Source organism: Anomalospiza imberbis, chromosome 13 (assembly GCF_031753505.1).
Source record: "Anomalospiza imberbis isolate Cuckoo-Finch-1a 21T00152 chromosome 13, ASM3175350v1, whole genome shotgun sequence".
Classification (NCBI taxonomy): Eukaryota; Metazoa; Chordata; class Aves; order Passeriformes; family Viduidae; genus Anomalospiza; species Anomalospiza imberbis.
In genome coordinates, this window is record NC_089693.1 from 17,024,790 (window position 1) to 17,039,348 (window position 14,559).

The 14,559-nt window shown below is 47.4% G+C and overlaps 1 protein-coding gene across 4 annotated transcripts in view; it reads right to left on the reverse strand.

The window, feature by feature from the left end:
- ALPK3 (alpha kinase 3) overlaps window positions 1-14,559 on the reverse strand; it is a 32,546-nt gene extending 17,987 nt beyond the window's left edge. The window contains exons 1-3 of one of the 4 annotated variants that reach the window (XR_011003867.1): window positions 14,283-14,559; window positions 4,563-4,601; window positions 1,245-1,366 (exon numbers count right to left, since the gene is read on the reverse strand). Coding sequence is in view for 3 of the 4 variants with exons in the window: in XM_068204233.1 (XP_068060334.1) it covers window positions 1,245-1,366; window positions 4,563-4,601; window positions 14,283-14,425 (304 nt within the window). In the remaining variant the exon portion in view is untranslated. Of the gene's footprint in view, window positions 1-1,244; window positions 1,367-4,562; window positions 4,602-4,870; window positions 4,907-14,282 lie in introns of those variants that run through there. The other 3 variants (XM_068204233.1, XM_068204234.1, XM_068204235.1) reach the window with 3 other exon arrangements.

Here is a 14,559-nt window from a genome sequence, read left to right on the forward strand (position 1 = left end):
CACCATGAAGAGATGGAATTTGTTAGAAGGAACTATCAACCTCAAAGGTGCAGCTGGTGGAGATTTAAGCCAGTGAGACAAACCAGGACTTTTACTCTGGAGTTCCCAACACACCTAAACATTTTCTCACCTCTGACACTTGCAGAATGGCATGTTCCACGGTACTGCACAACATGTCAAGTTTTTGCTTTCAAAAAACTGAAATTGGGAAGAGCCTTTCTAATGACTCCCCAAATAAAGTGGTTTGGAGGCATCTCCTAGCAGCCCCCTTCGGCTCTAGAAGCAGCAAGAAAGGGTCTGCTGAAGTTAAGCCTCAATAAAATCAATACATCAGTTGTACCCCTAAAAGTTCAGAACATCAGCCTTCAGAACAAAGGAATCCATAAGAGAAAAGCCAAGAATTCACAGCTGGCAGTCCTCAGAAGGACTGAGACTGTGCTTCTTTACTTCCAGCCTGTTTCTAACAGCAAACCAGATTTCCTTTGGGAAGCTTTGGTCCTTGTGCCTAAGAGGCTCACTGGACATACTCTCCTCCACTGAGTAACCTCTTGGAGTAATTAATACTAGTGAGGTCAGGAAGGATCATGGAGTTGTTAAAAAGTACACAGAGAGAAGAGGTTTTAGAGTCTCCATATTTAAAGAACAAAATCTCATCACCAAAGGAGCTACTTGCCTCTACACCAGTGTGCTGCCATGCCACAAAGCCTTAGCACCAGCCCTCTTTTTTGACCTCTCCCTCCTCCTCATCTTCTTGACTTAACCCCTTCCTGCCCAAGGGGAGATTTTAGCTCATTGGGCAGTGACCAGCTTTTATTTCAGATGCTGACAGACACAGAAGTTTATCACTGATACAAATGTAGCTGTGCTCTAACCATCTACAGCCAGCAGTATTGGTTCCAGCAGGAGAGCCTTAGTCTTCAAAACTGCACATTCCTGAGTTATGGAGGCCAGGATTAGAGAAGCAGAGATTAGGACAATAAAATGTAGCTGGTTCAAGCAGTAACCAGCATATCCCCTTTTCTGGTCTTTCATTTGCCTTATTTGAGATGTTAGCTTATGCCTTTGCCTCTTTACACTTTCAGGTGTTTCCCACCTCCCTTCAATTGAAGCTAAAATCACCATGCAATTGCTGAACCTTTGCTTGTGGTGGGCTTGTTATCCTTGTTATCACTTGCTGCAGAGTTTAACTGGCACAAGTCCAGCAGGTGAGGCAGGACCAGGTTATTCACTGAAGACACTGTTACCTGTCACTATGCACGTGAATTTAGCATCAGAGTCCTCGGACACAGCACGGGATTTGATAGTGGTTTCAAATAGTGGCTGTGTTTCCTCCGTCAGCTGAGAAATGATTGCGCAGAAGGTGCTCCTGGAAGATTCAAGAAGCATTTCTTAGAGATAAAAGCACCAGAAAAAGCAAAGGGTCCACCTTGTGTCTCACCTCAGCAGCCTGTGTTCTCATTGTCCAAACCCTCTTCCCTCCCATCATCCCTACACTTGCTCACAAGTCCAGTCCAGTGCCAGGGCATTTGACTGATTTCTCCCTCCTAAGATGACTGTTAATTTAAAGTGATATTTGGGAGCCATTCTCTTTGTCTTAGCTCTTAGGACTACCAGGGCAATGAATGTTGACCCACTGGACTAATGAAGACCCATTTTAGCTCTTGATTATACCAAGACATCTCTTTGGCCAGAGAGCAAACTTAGAGCTCTGCCTAACAAAGTCAATTCCCAGTTATGAACCATAAATGTTTCAAGAGTTGTTCTGTTCACTGGGATTTTCTTTTATTTGTGAAGAATTTGTGTCATTTTAGGCCAAGTGTGAATTGAACATGTCTCCTGAACACAGCAGCCCTCTTAGAATGAAGAAAAGCTTCCAGCTGTGGGACAGCTCACTGAAGAAGATCTGAGTCTGGTTAGCTTTCTGAACCCAGGAATTAGCTGGGAAGGAACTCCCTGTTTAACCCCTTACTGCTGCAGGTAGGCACTCACATTCCCTGCTCCAGGAGTTCAGACTCTGACCTCGAAGTTCACACCCAAATAGCCAGAACTATCCTAACAGTGCAATCTATAATGCTTAAGAGCAGACCATGGATTCTCCAGGTATTTCAGCACTGTTCAATGAGTGCAATAAATCACCATATTCACCCAGCACTGCCAACCCTGCTGCAGCATCACTGGGAGAGGTCCCAGAAAATCTGGGCTTTCTTAAATAAAGAGAAATTATTTAGTTCCAAATTGGGTTTTCATTCAGATAATGCTTAGGCTCTTGGAAGGGAAGAGCTTCTTATTTAATTTTTCCCTCTGCAATTAAAACTCTACACCTTTACAGTACAAGAGGGGCCCCCAAGGTCTCAAGTGAAGAGATGCTGGGAGAAACAGCTAATACTGCAAGAGAACTGGTAGCTGGCAGCTCTATTTATATAATTTTCAGCAGTGAAAGACATTCCTTAAACAAGTGATCAGCTTCCAGAAACATGCAAGGGATGGAACAAATGCCCAAACCATTCCTGACACATCTCCACCATGAGCAGAAGGGCTCAGAGTGTGGTGAGGGTTCCATGAGGAGGACCCCAGCCTCACAAGCAGCCCCAGCTTGCAGGCAGGATGCTGGTGCTGCTGCCTCTAATGCTCCACCTGCTAAGGAAGCAAACTGGTTCAGGTCAAACCAAGAAACCCCACATTTATCATGACCCAGCAGGGGCAGGTGCACTGACAGGGACTAAGCACTCATGGCTGAAGGTGTCAGGAGAGCTACAGCCACAGCAACTGCCTGTTTTATCCACCCTGAAAACTTACCTGGAGACTGCAATGTCATTATTTTCCCTCTGCCTTCCTGCAAGAATGGGTTTGTAAGAGATGCAGGGAGATGAATCCCTGAGTAACAACCCACTGGGGCTCAGCAGGAACCACACCCAGCTCCCAGGCACCTTGTGCTGGATGAGGGTCAGGACAGGGGAAGCTTGGGATGTTGCAAACCTGATTTTATCTACTGAATGAGGGTTATAAGCATGGTCTGTATCCAAACACATGTGTGAGATGGGATAAAAATAACAGATTTCACAGCTCAGACTCTTTTCTGCGGAAATCAATGGTTACTAGGACACTGGCCCTGGCAAGCAACTCTTCAGTCAACTGTGGGGCCAGGAATGGGCTGTGGGAGTCAAAAGATGTTTCAAACCAGAGCAACCTTCCCAAATTCCAATGCCAGGAAAAAAAATGCCCATTTCCACGGAGCAAGGCAGACAATCCAGTACAAGGCACTTACTGGTAGGCTTTTGATGCTCCCTTCAATACAAATCTCCCTCCCCATACCAGTAAATGCCTTTCAGAGCCACATAAAAGAATTTCCCAAGCATCAACCAACATTTCATACCCCAGCAAGAGGGCAACTGGATCAGCATCTTATAATCAAGTGATGCACACACACAGTGGCTCTTGGGTCCCAGTTTAATCCCAGCACCATGCCACCAGCACCAGCAGGCAGCACCAGGAATAAGTCTGGTCCACTCAGTGCCAATCCCACAACCAGGTGAAATACATACAGCAAAGGCTACTGAATGGCTTTGGAAAGCAGCTGTGGTTGGAAGCTGGGGGCTCCACAGGCTCAGCAGATGAATCAGAGACTTGCCCAAATACACTTGGCAGGAAGCCTGGAAGGTCTATTGAGTCTTTCAAAGAAACCATTGTGGTGGTCACAGCAGGATTTCAAGGCTCTGGCACTGTGGGGCTCTCAGCTGACTCACTCCAGCTGCAAGGAGGCTTGTCCAATTCAAATTGCTTTCTAAACCAGTAATTCAGGGTATTCGAGGAACTGGACACAAAGCACTAGCCATTTTTTCTTTGGGCCTTCCTGGAGCTGCATCTTTGGGGCAGAAAAATCCCTGGAGCCTAGAAGAGACCCCTGGCAATTCAGTAGCCTTTTCAATTAAAGAGGGATTTCCATACAAAAGCCTGCTGGAAAAGGAGATTTGAGACGTGTATTCCTCTTGTTATGATTTTCTTTTTCTGACTTTTTGGTTAGAAATCCCAGAGCTATAGAGGTGTTCTGGAGAGGCCTTTCCCTCCATGATCATTCTTCTACCTGCCACTCCAGCAAACCAGAAATGCCAACTGATTTCCAAATGTGTTCTTTTGCCAAAGACAAAGTACAGCTGTACAAGTGCATTTTGGGACAAAGCCCAGGTAAATGAGGATCCTCACATCAGTGAAGATGGCAGGGGGAAGAAAATTTTTTCTCTGGATGTCTCAGGGCAGTCACATCCAATTTTTAATGTCTCTGTATGGAAGTCTCACTTTAATATAAAGAAGTAGCTGAACACCCATCCTTTGGCTAAGAAAGAGGAATATTTCTTGCACCTTAACACAGGAATTATGATGAACATTCACTTTTCTTTCTACAGTTCAAGCAAGTATTAGAGGTCAAGTCGTGCAGGATGAGGCTGTTAGATCACTTCAGGGCTCTCGACTGATTAATTAATTAGCATCAAAGCATTACAGGTTAGTCACATGCAGACAGATTCAGAAAAGTGTGGTCAGAGCAGTTTAATGCAATGTAGTTTTACCTTCCTAAACTGGAGGGAGAGAATCTGCTGCTTGATAAGCTAAGCAAAAAACAGCATAAAAACCATTAGAGAGAGAAGCACGGAAAGGAGCTGAAATAAACAAACCGTTACAGAGACATATTAATGATGAGTCATTTTGCAGAGGTCAGAGTTCCTATTAAAAGAAGGTACAGCTGCCTTAGGCTGCCTGCCAGGATGAGCAAGCCACATTGTCAATTGAAATCAAAGGCTGTAAAAATGAAATGGTCATTAACCGCAGAGAATCAGTGTCAGGACATTTATACAAGTAGGTTTCCAAGAAGCAGCACCTTGAGCCTTCCATGCACCATCCGCAGCACTGTGCTCAAAGCAGGCAACTCCACCACAGGAGATGTCCAGTTAAACGCAGGCGAGAGTATGGACAAGACCAGCCCAATTCTCTGCTGGCAAGCAGCTGGCCTGAGCTGGGTGCCCTCTGTGCTTCCAAGGACAGCTCCTGGGAGAAGCTGAAAACTCTCTGATCACATTGCTTTCCAGCTTGCCAATGAAATTACTAAGGTCTGGCAAAACATTAAAATAAAACAACAGAAGTAGAATTTAAAATAATCTACACTTTTTGCTTTCTTTGGGAAAGATGTAGGAGCATTAACCAATTCAGGGAACAAAATCAAACACGCAGGTCCTGCACCAGACATCTTGATGAGCTACTTACCAGTGGTCACCAGCTCTCCCAAAGGAGTGTCTTCAGGGACTCATGTCCTAGCCAAAGGACCACATTGCCGGACTGTGGCAGCAGCCCCTTGCAGGCTGTAGGAAACAACCTCTGTGCATGGACCTGCAGTAGTCAGGAACAGTTCCTCAAGCCTTGACTCACCCACATGGCAATCAAAAGTCTAAAACTAACAGGGACAAGCTAGTCAGCAGCACGTAAGCTCAGTGATTTAATTGCACTGGGGTACATGTTATGCCTATGCAACAACCTCACCATACAGCCTTGGAAATCACTGCAGCATAGGCATCCCCTCTAGGATGTACCAGGCCAGACTGCCACATCCCTACATGCAGAGAGATCAAACCTTTTCAGCCTCTGTTCTGAAGACCTGTGAACCACCAAACTTCAGTGCTCTAGGATGGCGCTACAGAAGACAGCAGAAAGAACAACATGGAGGGCCACCTGCAGGTGTACCTCTTCAGGTCTCCTACCCAAATATGTGAGTCCCAGTCATGTGGAAACCAGCAGGACTCCAAGTCTTGCCCTAAAAATGACCACAGAGAGACTCTGAAAACTGGTCCTGCCAACTGTACATTCCACCTGTGGAGGCAGAACCTCCATATGAACACTAAGAAAAAAAGTAGTTCAGCTTGAAGTCCTGACACTTTACACAAATAATTGCATATTTCCTTTGAGAACAAAAATCTGAAGGGCTCACTGACTCTTCTCCTTCAGGAGAGCAAAGACAGTAGAAGTTTTGGACTGCTGCTCAGGAGCAGCTTTAACCCAACAAACATAGGTGGCACTTGGCCTTTTGGCAGCAGCTTCACTGTCTCCACCCCCAGCCACACAATCCTGGTCCATTCCCAGCACCAACTGCTGGTCATGCAGCCAAAGGATGTGCAGGTTGGGCAGGATCCAGCTGGGGAAATCAAGTGCTCACAGTAACAGGCTGAGGATCACTCACTCACCTGATCCATCTTTCATGTGCTGTGCTGGTCCATGGGAGAAGCCAGACAGAGGCGCTGTGTCCTTTGAGCTGTATCCTTCCACCTCTTGCAACATCCTTGTGAGCTCTGGGCCCTTTCTGGCACTGCCAGGCACAGTTTTGCATTACCTGCCTTACTGACCAGCACCTCACCTTGTCCTCAACACTCACAGACACCCTCAGAGATTCTAGAGCTCAAATTGCACCTCGTGCTGCTCTCACCCCATCTTGACCTCCTGGGGATCAAGGTTCCTCCTCCCACACTCCTCCCAAGCACAACCACCCCAAGTGATCCCAGGGGCAGCTGTATCCCTGTGCTCTGGGCTGCCCCCAGGCACCTCTGTCTGTCTGGAAACACAACTCACTCGTTTAACTTGTCTCAAAACATTTTGCTTACCACTGCAAGGGAAAAACATCTTTTTACCCACTAGGAATACTAAAGACCTTCTTAAAAGGAAGTTCCCAAAATCCTTGCTAGCTAGAATGCTAGTGTAGGCAGTAGTGTGGTTTTAATCATGATTTCTTGCATAAGACAAATAGGGATGTGTCTTGGCTTGGACGTAATAAAATAGCAAGAGTCAGAACAAAGGCTGCTTGTGCCATGAACCCATTGTGCTCATGGATGTGATCAAACAGTAAGCACTGACAGTGTTTTTTTTTTTTTTAATCCCCGGTATTAAGACAACATGGGCTTTATTCACTGCACATCCCGAGACAGTGCTGAACACTGAACTGAGGGTCTCTTGAGGGTCTCTCGATATTATCAGAAGAAAAAGGCCATCGTGTATTAATTGAAGTTTAACCTCAATATGCTAAATTTGCTTTTCAGACTAGAGATTTAAGCCCCAGAGAGCACAGTCAAATTGTGGAGCCTGCAGCCTGCAGGCAGCTGGCGCTTCACTTCAATATGTTCCAGCATATCCACGTAGAGCTGTGACAGCACAGCTACATCAGAACCCAATCTACCCTGCTGGAAACATGGGGCTCCTGAGCAGGGCAGCAGATACTCCGGCGTGCTTGGTCTGATCCTCTCTGGCACTGGGCTGTCTGTGCCCCGGGCTCCCCAAGGACTTATTAGCACACACAGCACAGGGCTCTGCTAATGAAGTGCAGCGTCAGCAGCGGATGTGTCTCCCTCAAGCAAGCTCGGGGCCATTACAGTTACTGCATAAAGGCAAATGCTTATGTTATCCTGAGGAACACATCTATAGCAGTGAGTCAAGGCCTCAAGTATAACCCTTCCTTCTACTGGAGAAACAGACTTCAAAAATGTCTGCTCCAGGCATGTCCAGCACTGGCGGGATGAAGCCTCCTCAGGCACCTCCCACTGATGAAGAGAAGCTCAGCTTTTTATAAGCTAGTTCTGAAAATACACAACTGTTCTCAAGTGCTGGACCATAGCACTATACCTCTCTACTACATCTCTTCCACCAGTCTCAGCTCTTTGTTAAATTTCATTTAATCGTATGCTTTCAAACTCCTTTGGCCATTTATCATCCTCTTAAAGGTTTTAGCCCTTCAACTACTCCTAATTTTCTTTGGAAGTGAAGACAGCCTTCCTTGTTTTTCATGCACTTGCCAAATTTCAGTCTTGCAAGGGCAGGAGGCAGAACTGTCAACACCACTCACTTTTTTTAACCATTCAAGTTGATGGTCTGGGCTGGCATCCACTGGCACCAAAAAGTTAACTGCTTCAAAAACATAGATTTTCAGTCTGGCACCTTTTTTAACCCTCTCATGCAATTATCCACGAAATTACTCTCTTTCTGTATTTCTTGTCATTGAGATAAAGAAATCTTTCTCCTTCCAGTACACTCCTCACATGGAAGTTAACAAGAGCTCAGGAGACCCTGAAATAGCCTTAACAGTGGCTCCATCCTCATATGGACAAGCACTTGAACTCAAGCTGCTTGAGCTGCAGCAGTGATCAATATTTTTCAGTGCTCTTCCACAGCATGAAAATTGACCCACACAAGCTGTCCACTGAAGGAAAAAAAGAGCAAAACGTGTCCATGACAGCAAAGCTGACACATCCAAGTTATGTTTTGAGGGAGTCAGTATTGCACCAAAGCTCCTCGGGAAGCCCATGGAGAGCCAGGCAGCCGGTACATCCTGGGAGCTGGACAGAGGGACTGGCAATTTCCTACAGATAGTTGCCCTCGCTGGCTCTCTGATCCTTGACATTATTGGGCATGTTTTGCACATGCAGACTTCCAAGTATAAGGTTTCCTATGAACTTGCCTGCCTTCAAGGTTAATACTACTTGAGACAAATACAATCCACTCGGAATCCCGCCTCAGCTGTCAGCAGTGAACCCTTTTCAACGTTTAAAAGCAAATACTGAGGATTTCATGTAGGCATGGTTGTGCTCTCGGCTGCTTTCCTGCCACGTGTCCTGCCCCTTATCAAGCACTCCCTGCACACACAGAACAAGCACGCTGGTGTTCATATACCATGGCAGGAGCTATCAGCAGGCCTGTGATAAAGCAGCTCTGAGTGCTGTGTCGCTGTACAAGACACATTGTTATTTCACAGACTGGAAAACAGATGTATTGAGTCTTTGCTTGTCAAGGTCACAGACCAAATCAATGTCAGAGATGAAGAAATGTGGCAATTTTTTCTGCATGTAATTTACTTTTTGCTGAGATGAACACGGACTTACGTGTAACAATTCAGGCTAGATTTCATTAACAGAGAAGGTGGAAAACAATAAATTAAGTTACACATTCCTTATCAGCCTCTGTAATGCTCTGAAGATGGCTCAGATTTGTGTATATTAACTCTGAATTGTTGCTGTCTCTATGGCCCAAATTAAATTTAGAAACACACCAAGGAATGAGAAATGGCCAAAAAAAGCAAAGTAAATACTGGACAATGAGACACCCAGGAAAGGTGGCATCCTTCTGGCAGCTCACTATGCAAAGAAAAGAAAAAATAAGAAAATAAAATTGCCTGCAACAGCCCTTCCATCTTCCTCTTCTTGGACCAGGCGATGCTGTGAAGTGTGAGACTCAGCCAGTGTGAGATAACAACCTCATTCACTCAAGATCTTCCTCCCCTCCTCCAAAGAGAGCATGGGTAGAGCAGGTTTTAATTGCATCTCCTGGGAACTGCCTCTGCTGTGGCCTGAGAGGCGCCTTGTTTGGAGATGACCACACTCTGCCCTCCACACAATGGTATCCCTGGCCGGGGAAACATCCCCTTTTATGAGGTTTCCTGAGAAGAGATATACTCTGTATCTTTATACTGGCCCTGAAGGGCATCGGCTCATCAGCCTGCACACTCAGCTCCTCTTGGCTTTCTAGGACATATGGATATATGGACAGGAGGCTATATGAAGGGAGCTGAAAAAATCTCCCTTTGGAATTGTTGAGGATTGTTATTCAGAGTGCACAACTGCCGAGGAGCCCCCCCTCAAAGCAGACACCTCTGTGCAGGTAGTTACAGCAATGGGAAACAGACGCCTCTGTCCTACAGGTCACAGGGCGTGGAGATGAGTCATTGACGCCTTAAACTTTGCCTTTCCAGTAGGTACTGGCTGTCCCTCCTTCCAGAGTTTGGGACACTTCCATCCCACAAATCAAACTGACTGAGTGCTCTCAGCTGCCTCAGCTGGCATCTGATCAGGGGGTTACACCACTCCTCGCCAAAAGCAAAGTCCTGTTGGACATTACAGGTACCCAGCTGCTAAAGAGGGAACGCGACTGAACTAAACCTGCTTTTCAGGAATCAAGTGCTCCTCAGTTTCCAGCACACTTTATTATAGCAACAGATCTTTCTCCTTCATTTGATATTATGTGCAAAGCAAGAGGGACAAGATTGGGAATGGTTTCCAGCCAGAAGAACCAGGTGGCAAGGCCCTCTCCTGAGCTCAACTGCCACCCCAAGCAGAGTTATCAAAGAAAAGATCAGAGGCAATGTCACTACACTCTATAAATATCTGTATATGATGTAGCTATGACAGTAGAAAGATATTCAAGCAAGGAAGCAATGCTCTAATGAGACTGAGGAGCAGACAGCTGCATTAGGTAAGAGGTGCAGATCACTTCCAGCAGAGGTTTGCCCAGCACTCAGATGAAGGTTTTATATAAAATTGCACCTCTCTGCACCAATACACTCTCCAGATTCCCTAGATCTTACAAAAAGGACACCTAAAAAGATGTCTTGAGGGTTGTGGCCCATGAATGCAGCTAAGTTAGACCCTGAACAGGACTGACAGCTCCTCCTCTCACTTCGTGAAATAATGACTTGCTTGAAATAATTGCTCTGAGACGTAACAGGTTTGTTTAAATAAAACAACCCCAAGATAAAAAAAAAAACTCCTGTCAGCAGCCAGAGCAGAGGGCGAGTCACTGTGGCCATAAGCTGCTCCTGACACTGTCCAATATCAGGTCTGTTAAAAGACCAACAAAGGAAAGACACTGAGCTGTTTGCTCACAGGGAAAATCCTTACAAAAGACTAGCTCCCAAGGGCACAAAGAGTAAACACCCTGAATACTCTGTTTATAAAAAGATGATGTCCTATCTATGGCCATTTTCAACACCTCTATTCTTCTGGTTTTCTCAGCACCACCTCTGGAAAATTCTATAAGTTAAAACCCAGAAAAATCATATTCTGGTTACCTAATTAATATTTTTCAATTTACATGATATCCCTTTCCTCCAACAGGATTAGGGAGACCAAGTAAGACATCCAAACCGCCCTCAACATAGAATCACAGAATCGTTTGGGTTGGATGGGACCCTAAAGCTTATCTTGTTCCATCACCTGCCATAAGCAGGTGACCTAGACCAGGTTGCTCTAAGCCCCATCTAACCTGGCCTGGAACACTTAGGGCAGCCACAGCCTCTCTAGGCAACCTGTGCCAGGGCCTCACCACCCTCACAGGAAGAATTTAATCCTAATAGCCCAACTAGCCCTGCCCTCTGGCAGTTTGAAGCCATTTCCCCTTGTCCTGTCACTCCAGGCCCTTGTAACGAGTTTCTCTCCATCCTTCTTTTAGGCTGCATTCAGGTACTGGAAGACCACAATCAGGTTACCCAAAAGCTTCTCCAGAATAAACAATTCCAGCTTTTTCTCATAGCAGAGGTGCTCCATCCCTCTGACAATCTTGCTGCCTCCTCTGGACTCTTTCAACAGCTCCATTCCCGTGCTGGGAACTGCAGAGCAGAGCGTGTTCTTAAAGGCACCCTGGAAGCAGGGATTTACAACCTCAGTTTCTTTTCTTAAAGATCTCTCCACATCTTTGTGTACCTCTACCACGTTACTACACTTTCTACTGCTTTAAGAAGCAGTGAACAGGCAAGTATGTCAGTTAAACATACTCTATATACACATATAAAGTCAGGAACAGAGAAACCTGAAAAAAACCTATTTTCTTTGGATCAGAATATCCACTTCTGTTTCCTACCCACCAAAGGAGCCTCCCACAGCAATGCTATGTCTGCATCACTTGTCCCATTGCCTTTGTTATCTTCAAACCCAGCAAATCCAAATCCATTCTGTGTTAGAGAGCTCCTCAGTGTTATCTGCTGTTCTGCATGTTGCTCATGTGCTTTTCAAGTTCTCCCAGGTAAGCTCTCCAGATGTTCCTGGATTTAATTACAGTCATAATTGCTTTCTGAAAGTCTCCTTGCTACACTAGTCCACCCATTTGCTTCCCAGAATTGTTATGATACATTTTTAAATTATGACATAAAAAGCCACACTTCATTCAAGCCCTTGCCCTGCATTTTAGACAACAGTTTCCAAAAATCCTGGCTCAAGTCTTCAGCACTTGTAGGGCTCTGCAGGGAACCAGACTTTTATATGCCTCCTCCCTAACTCATTAGGGAACCTAGAAGTTGCCATGAACTCAGGGAAAGGTCAATTTTGCCATTAAGCAATTATTTAGTCACTGCTTCTTACAACAGAAGGGGCAGACAGTGGATTTAAGAGACAAAATTAAATTGCCTTCCCACAGGCTTTGACAACCATGTACCTAAGTGGCTGGAAAAATGATTGGAGAATTTGTGGAAATGGAATGTGCTGTTGATTTAACTGAGGCAGCAGAGTCCCTTTGCCAGTACTGGGCTCCCAGGGATGGAAATCGGGGTGCAGCCACAGCAGCATTAGGTTGAAAAGTTCAAAAGGTTCAGGGCTCAGAGCTCTGCAGCCATGGGCCAGATTTACCATGCCTGAGCCACAGCCTCAAGGGGTGGTACAGCCAGAAGACACCAGGAGCACTGCCTGCATGCGTGCTCCATTGCTCCTTGCCTTCCCCAACAGAGGAAACTTCGGGAATCCAGCTGGGAGCACTGAAGGTATTTCTTGCTGGACGGATGAACTCTCCTTAATGGTTAAACTGATTAAAGCTGCAATTTGAGCGTAGCCAAGGAAAATAAAAGTTAAGCTGTAGGCAACCCAGACACCTCAACATCTTTTTTATTAACCTCTCTCTGCTTGTAATCCACAGAATGGAGTCACTGGGCTGAGTTAAGAGATCTCCAGTTCATGGTGTAATCTGAGGCTGCAGGCTGTGGACCCTGCATGGACATTTGGTGGTGCTGAAGGTGTCACTGTGTGCAGCCAATCTGCAATTAGCTCACACCCCAGCATGACATGATACCACCACAAAGGAACTGAATTTAGGCAACTTCACTTTGGCGTTACCCCAGTTTTAACACCTGACTTCCCAGCAGTACTTTTGGTCCTGCATTTATTTTTATGAATGTCTGACTCCTTGAGGCATCAACACTTGACACACTGGAAATGGATTATTTATAAACCATCAGCAGGGAAGAGACACACTCATTTGGAGAGCTCATAGACTGAAGAGCATTCCCAGTGAATTCAAAGCAATTTCAAGGCTTTTTTGAGTGCCTCAGACAATCACCGACACCTTGGGCGCTGCTGGCACATCACCCTGTAATTTTGTGTTTGCTAACCTCAGTCAGGCTCAGCTGACAGCATGTTTATCATACCTTCCCCCTGCGAACAAAGCCTTATTCCTACCCCAGACCCTGTGCTGGAGGCCATTCCTGACCCAGGAATGCAGATCTCATTGCTGCTCAGCCCCTATCTACAGTGTAGAAATGCCTTTTTGACAATAAGATAAGGCACCCGAGCACAGAGCCCAGCGGGCCCCTCGCTCTGTCTGGTGAGCCACTTCACTACAATGAAGGCAGGAAGGTCACTGCTGTTCCCCGAATTTAACTGGAGACACTCGTGTTTGTCAGGATTTCATAAGGACAGCTTACACTGAGACTTCACTGGGGTCTGCAACTTTCTCATGAGGGCAAGATGAGAGGCAGTACCGATCAATCTCTGGTCTCTGGTGACCAGCGATAGGACCTGAGGGGCCAGCATGAAGCTGTACAAGGGAGGTTACAGTAGATTAGATTACTGGATATTCAGAAAGGGTTCTTCACCCAGAAGGTGGTGGGTCACCAGAACAGGCTCCATAGGGCAGTAGTCATGGCCCCAAGGCTGCCAGAGCTCCAGGAGTGTTTGGACAACCAGCTCAGGTGCAGCACGGGATTGTTGGGGTGTCCTGTGCACGGCCAGGAGCTGGTCTCGATGATCCTTGTGGACAGCATATTCCATGATTCTATTCTATGATTCCACCACTTCACACACCCGCTCAGCCACACACAATGTGCCATGTCGACAGGCCCTGCCCGGCAATAGCTGCGCTACCGCCAGCTCTCGTTGAGGAAGCGAGGGACTGGTCTGCAGCACACCCGCTCCTCCGCAGAGCCCGAGCCATCGCTTGGTTTTCTGCCCTGGAGCAGCTCCCCGGGGACGGCCAGGCCCGCTGGCTACGCCACTTCCAGCCGGCCGGCCTCGCGCTCCCTCCGAGGCCTGGCGGCTTGGGCGAGGGCCAGCCCGCCCTCCCCGCTGCGCCCACGGCCGGCCCGGCCCGGCCCGGCCCGCCTCCGTCCCCCGCCTGTGGCCGGCGTGTCCCCCGCCAGCCCCGCGCCCGCTGTCACCCGCACCCACGGCAGCGGCCAGCGCGGGGACAGCACCCACAGCAGCGCCTTCCCCTGGGCCGGCGCTCACCTGTTCTGGGGCCGGATGCCCAGCAGGTAACTCCGTCGGTCCGGCCGCGAGGCCCAGGCCGCGCTCTCGGCCTCCTCCGCCCCGTCGATGTGGCTCGTTCCCCGCCCGTAGAGGCCCGCGAGGGCCCTGCGGGTCGAGCTCATGGCCGGAGTGCGGCTGCCCTGCCCCGCGGCCGTCGCTGCCCTCCCTGTCACTCACCGCCGCCGTTTATAGACCCTCCGCACATGCCGCTGTCAATCGTGACGCAGCGGCCACTGCCCGGCCTCCCCGCGGCGGC